At 44.3% G+C, this 6,217-nt stretch overlaps 2 protein-coding genes across 2 annotated transcripts in view; both read right to left on the bottom strand.

The window, feature by feature from the left end:
- LOC125298298 overlaps nt 1-3,375 on the bottom strand; it is a 13,749-nt gene extending 10,374 nt beyond the window's left edge. The window contains exons 1-6 of the mRNA XM_048249000.1: nt 3,134-3,375; nt 1,977-2,853; nt 1,508-1,706; nt 1,131-1,236; nt 631-866; nt 224-382 (exon numbers count right to left, since the gene is read on the bottom strand). Coding sequence (XP_048104957.1) covers nt 224-382; nt 631-866; nt 1,131-1,236; nt 1,508-1,706; nt 1,977-2,853; nt 3,134-3,274 — 1,718 coding nt within the window. The 5' untranslated portion in view covers nt 3,275-3,375. The remainder of the gene's footprint in view (nt 1-223; nt 383-630; nt 867-1,130; nt 1,237-1,507; nt 1,707-1,976; nt 2,854-3,133) is intronic.
- A 1,181-nt stretch (nt 3,376-4,556) lies between these two features.
- Nucleotides 4,557-5,290, bottom strand: LOC125297966 (histone H2B 1/2-like). Its single transcript, XM_048248566.1, has one exon. It carries the CDS (start codon nt 5,053-5,055, stop codon nt 4,681-4,683), a length of 375 nt encoding a protein of 124 aa, XP_048104523.1. The 5' UTR covers nt 5,056-5,290; the 3' UTR covers nt 4,557-4,680.
- Nucleotides 5,291-6,217: the final 927 nt, after the last annotated feature.

The raw sequence follows: 6,217 nt of genomic DNA, 5'->3' as shown, positions 1-6,217 counted from the left end.
TGTTTTCTGAATATAACATATGTTACTACCTCTTCATTGTGTTTTCAATACAATGAAATTGTATAAATTGGTAAAAATACAATTTCAAATCCACGACACTGACAGAAAATTCTATGTAGTATTGATATATGACATGACATAACTTTTGGATACCACATAATAAATTGATTGTTAGGTTTGGTTGGCTGAATTGTTATTTATAAACAAGAAGTAGCACTCCCACCTGACTTCCTGTGCACTGTCGAGGGCCAGACAGCTGATGGAGTGAATGAAGCGGTCAGTCAGGTTCTTTTTGCCAGACAAGACGCGGGATGCCCCCATGACCTCTGCCAGTCTCTCCAGGAACTGTGCAGTGGTCTTCCTCACGGCCGCATTACGGTGCCTAAGAAGTAGAGAACCATTGAGACAAACCAAGAGAAACACAGAGCCAGAGAATGAGTAAGCCAGAGAACCAGACGAGACAAAGAACCATATAACCTGGAGAGCCATGTGTGAAACCAGGTGAAACAGAGAACTAGGTAAGAGTTGTTGAGGACTAGTAGAACCATTAGTATCAGCAGTATCACAGAGAACCAATAAACTTCAGAAAGTCTGAAGTAAAGGCTCATCAGGGTTCTCTGTCCCCCTCACCTGAGTCCTGTGTTGATGAGGGCGTTCATGCTGCGAGAGGGGGTGACGTTGAGCACCATGTACCCCAGTGCCAGCTCCATGTCCTCCCTGATGAAGCCGCTGGCCTCTCCAGCTTTCGGCAGCAGTGTCTGGGCTGTGCCCTCGGCCTCCGTGTCCATGCCTCGCCCCAGGTGAGCGTGCAGGTGGGCCAGCGTCACCATGGCAGCGCGGGAAACCATCGAGCGCAGGTTCTTCACCTGGGTGTGTTGAGAAAGGTAGAATGACAAAATATTACAAGCGGTCTCTATACATAATACATAGAACACAAAGAAAATTTGTTACAATGGTGTTCTCATACTGTCTATAAAAATGAGTCCAGGCCCAACATGCATACATTATAGAGAGGCACCAAGACGAGTAAGCTTATTGAAACTGTGCAGTATAACTGAGTCATCTGAAGGCCTGAAGCAGCACAAATGCAACATGAGTTCTAGCTTGTTTTCCAGCAGAGAGCCTCTGACCTCGTGGTAGACGGCCAGACACACATCATGCAGGCTGGGCAGCAGCACCTCAGCGTGGTGCTGAGACAGAGACCTGATGGAGATCAGGGCCTCAATCTTCTGCTCCCTGCAGAAACAACAACACACATACAACTCAGAGGAGCATATACTTGACTTTAGCAGTCTATCTTCAGCTTAGCTCTAAAGTGTAAAGACCTTGCATAGACTGCTTCAATTAAAGACACTCTTTGAACACACATATGTCATTTGCATGTATCTTAGCTGAAAACCTATAATTTGTCTCAAGTAAATATGTTAAAGTAGCTTATCATAGCTAATAGCCTATAATTTGTATAGAGTTAATGTGTTAGGCTAGCCTATTTTAGCTATACTCCCACCAGTCATCCTCTCTGAGCAGCCTGAAGGCCTGCAGGATGGCCTCCTCGGGACAGGACACAGGGGGCAGTTTGGCCAGCTCTGGGAGCTCCCTGATCTGCTGGGTGTTGCTTGTTAGCTTCTCTATCACTCTCTTCTTCTTCACCTCCTTACACTCCCTCACTTCCTCCTTCCCTGCCAGACACTCGCCTGACTTTTGCTCTGGGAGGTCAAAGGTCAAATCTGTTTGTCTCTATCCACTACCATGGCAAATTATGCTATGCACTGATGTTTAAGTATTGTTAAGTTGTCAAGACTGTATAAGATGGTCTGCATGTGCTCCATGGGTCTGCACTCATGCGTTATAAAGTTTGATTTGTAGATCCTATTCTTGTGTTGCAACCAAAGCTATATCAGACAATACGATCAGTGTGTGTGAGTGAGTGTGTGTGTAAGAGGGGTTAGGGATATGTATCTAACTTCACTGCTCACCTGTCACAGCAGTGGCCACACTAACTGAAGCCGTCTTCTTGAGGCGGGGTAGTCTACTGACGAACCGTCTCTGATTGGTTGTCTGAGGTTTGGCTGTCTCTGGGGGGGAGGGGACAGCATGGGCAATGGGTGGAGTGGGGGTGTTGAGGAAGGGCAGAGCGCGCAGTGCGGACGGGGTCCTGAGGTCCACAGGGCTGAGGCTGCTCGTAGAACTGCCTGCGCGGTCTAAAGCGCTGGCATTGCCACTGAGGACACTGTTACAGCGGAGACTGGCGAGTCTGATCTCCTCAGCAACATGTAGGGCCTCCAGTCGGAGGTTCTCAGGGATCTGGTGGACGTTTAGGGGTTCCAGCACACACCCCATGTTCTGGTGACTGCTGGTTTTCAGGCCAACATCTTGGACAGTTTTGATGCAGCGCCTGGCCTTGATCTTCTTCGGCTCGTTGTTCTGACTTTCGCCCGTTGCCTTGGCGATGACCGGTGGAGCAGGTGCCATACTGCCATTGGCAACGCCACTCGGGGCTCTGTCGTGATTGAGTGGCATCAGCAGGTGAGCGCAATCAAGGCCAGTCAAATTCCTCCTTCCTACGGGATGCGGAGCACCTCCTTGCGGAATTGCAGAGAGCCGACTGTCACCTAGCCACAACTGGACCGGGTCCTGGCCCTGGGCAAGCGCAGGCAAGGAGGGGAATAAGCCACAGGACTGCTGCTGCTGGGCGTGTGCAGGGGTGATGGGGGGCAACAGCTCATGCTGACCAGACGCTACACCGGCTCTGAGCGGCTGGAGAGAGCCGCAGAGCATTGTGGGATTGTGGTCTGGCAGCATCACAGGCACAAGATGAGGATGGAGATGTGGGTGAAGCAGCTGATGATGACACTGTAAACAGGGAGGAGGAAACATGTCAAACATGGCCACCACCTGCCCCAACACCACAAACAGACATTTGCACACACACAGTTCTGTATGTGAACCTAATATTAAAGTTACTATAAGTAACTTAGCCCATGGTATGATTTCTATAATTGATTAACAGCCAGATTGCGCATAAGCTGTATTTGTATTGGCCTCAGGGAATATGGGCTATTCAATTTACATACCGGCAGTAGCTTAGGCTATATTGTACTAGGCCTACTATTCGATTTTATAGGGAACTCACACATGCCGGGAAGCAGGTCTGGGAGCCAGTGTACTGCATCCGCTCCAGGTTTTCCCTCAGGAGCTGCTGCATTATGCGTTTCATCTCCTGGTTTTGGGCATGGAGTCTATCCAACTCCTCTTTAAGGCTTTGGGAATCCATAGACCTGAAAATATCCAATTTACTGACTGAAGCTACATTTCAAATTTGTGATGATAATGGGCGAAGTTAAACGTCCTGAACTTAAAATATAATATGGTTTTAAATTAGGAAAATTACGATTTGAAAGATATATATTCGAATATAATCGAAACAGAAAAACAAGCGTGTAGGCTATATCTAACTGAGAAGTTGCAACAAGTGAAGCAAAGCAGTATTTTGGCGGAGAATGACAGCTACGCTATTGTGAACTCACCATTATGACGCGTGACGAGTTCCATAAGCCTCGAGGTCACAATCGCCTCTGTCTATTCATGGGTTTCATCAGGTCCCTTTCCACAGGTGTATTAATCAAGCACCATGCAGTCTGCATTGATAATTAAGGTGTTTGATTTTATACACCTGTGGAATAGAGTTCCATTATCAGCATCATAGTTGGATGTTTAACATTCCATATGTTATCTTAATGCAAAAAAGATTAACCAATAAACATCAGTAAATGCAACCTTATGTAGTCTTCTTAGGCTACCTTAGGCTTGATAGCAAGCAAATTAGTCAGTATCAATTAATTGATAGTTACAGGCCTATAACCTTGATTTGATTTCAGTGAGTGATTATTGTGCTAAACCGCTAAATTAAGGACTAGCCTATGCTGTGATATTATTTCACTCCAAACCAAACACGTAAAATCAACCACAGAACGAGAACGGTCATCAACCATGTAACGCAATCTGTCAAAGTGAAACCAAATTCCTGAATTTGCATTCAGATTCTGAAGTTTATCCGGATGATAATGGAGAACAATGATAATACGTTTACCTTCAGTACATCGAGTTGGTGGTTGTAAACTTTTATGTGAGCGGACACAACAGACCAATTTACAATACCTTCTACTGGGAGCAAGGATGACACACGTTTCTACATGTTTTATTGTCTTCCACAGGATAGTTTAAAAGCGCTTTGTTTAATTAAACATGTTTTCCCTTTCGGTTTCCATGTCGGTTAGTTTCCATGTCAGTGTGTGAGACAGTAAACAGTTTTAAAATGTTGATAGAACTACATTAAAGAACAGCAATTTAATCAATCATTAATAGCATGAACAAACATCATAAATCAGAACCGCTTAATGAAGTGTATGCTGAACAGATTATGCCTTAGGCCTACCCATCTTGAAAACCCAAAACAAATCACCGGAGCACTAAGCAACCCAAATGCGCAAGTACGCATGTTCACAGCAAATCAAGTAACAGTAATGAGCAGATTGAGTATATTCCCAACGTCTTTAATAAAAATATATAATAGCAGTAATGAAAGTTTTTACAGTTAGGTATAACAATTGGAATTACTTCCCAAAGAATGTGGGTGGCTCTTAAAAGAGCCTTTGTGTTGTGAAGCGTTACGTTAACACTTTACTTGGAACTGGTGTATTTTGTGACGGCCTTTGTTCCCTCGGACACGGCGTGCTTGGCCAACTCACCGGGCAGAAGCAGACGCACTGCCGTCTGGATCTCCCTTGAAGAGATGGTAGAACGCTTGTTGTAGTGGGCCAAACGGGATGACTCTCCAGCAATGCGCTCGAAGATGTCGTTCACGAAGGAGTTCATAATGCCCATGGCCTTGGAAGAGATACCGGTGTCAGGATGGACCTGCTTCAGGACCTTGTACACATAGATGGCATAGCTCTCCTTCCTGGTCTTTCTGCGCTTCTTTCCTCCTTTGCCGGCAGTCTTTGTCACGGCTTTCTTAGAGCCCTTCTTGGGCGCGGGTTTAGCTGGGTCTGGCATGTTGCTTTTTCGAATATGATAAACTGAGAGTAAACAGTTAGCGAAGTTACCTGGTATATATCCCAGGTTGTATGCAAATTGAAGACTGCGTCACTTCACACACCCATAACCAGAATGGCTGTAACCACCTCAAACCAAATACTCAGACACGATTGGTCATTTTGAATAGAAGAGGACAGTCAGTGCGAGATAGGCCTGTCAAACTCGATTCCTTTTAAGGATCCGGGTTATTCTGAGTCACTCACTAAACTGATCCGGGTTGAACGAGTCACTTGAGTCAGTATTGCTAAATCGCAAAGAAATTCAGTCCTACGTTCAAGCAGTGCCGTGGGGTGCTTCATTTCGTTAAGTGCCTTCTCATGTTGGATGTGGATCCTCCATGATTTGAAACCAGGTTTTTGCAGCACTTGCATTTAGCCTTTAGAGTTTTGCTCTCCTGGTCAAAGTGCATCCACACATTGTTCATCTTTTTGGTGCTCATGTTCAGAAACTTTGATCTTATTGACAGAGAGGGTAGCCTATATTATAATAATTAATTATTTGTTGTTGTTTTGTTAACAATATAAAAGTTTGCCTAGGTCTAATGCTACTCTGCTACAATGTTTATTACCACTACTACTAATAGTAGGCTACTAGGAATCTATTCTAATAAGTATTATAGGCTGCTAATACTAGGCAACTAATATTACTATTAATCATGGCTATACTGTTAGGTAGCCTAATATAATATAATATAATATAATATAATATAATATAATATAAAATAGCCTAATATAATAGCATCAAAACCTCCACCCACTCACGGGAAAGAAAGCAGTTTGAGCCAGACTGTTTATTTAATGTCTTAACCTAGCCTAAGCAATTGACTTTCAATGTAGACATAGATAGCCTACAGGAACGTAGAAATGCCCTGCAGTGAATAAATTATTATTATTGTTATTATTATTATTACTACTACTACTACTACTATTCTCATTAGGCCTATTATTATTATCACCTTGATACGAGAAGAAACTAGGCTACTCGCTCGTCTACAGATCTTCTCATGTAGCGGCTGATTCGACTGACTTCGCACTCATAACAACATAGCGTAACCCGGTCCGCCCGGCTGATCCAAATGACCCAGGTAGGCTAGCCTACTCAAGCAACTCCATACAGAGCT

Source organism: Alosa alosa, chromosome 7 (genome assembly GCF_017589495.1).
Source record: "Alosa alosa isolate M-15738 ecotype Scorff River chromosome 7, AALO_Geno_1.1, whole genome shotgun sequence".
In the NCBI taxonomy this organism is placed as follows: domain Eukaryota; kingdom Metazoa; phylum Chordata; class Actinopteri; order Clupeiformes; family Clupeidae; genus Alosa; species Alosa alosa.
This window is presented reverse-complemented; position numbering and strand designations above follow the sequence as displayed.

What these genes read in the sequence shown, in the direction of transcription:
- LOC125297966 (XM_048248566.1), bottom strand. Translation starts at nt 5,055, where the DNA reads ATGCCAGACCCAGCTAAACCCGCGCCCAAGAAGGGCTCTAAGAAAGCC.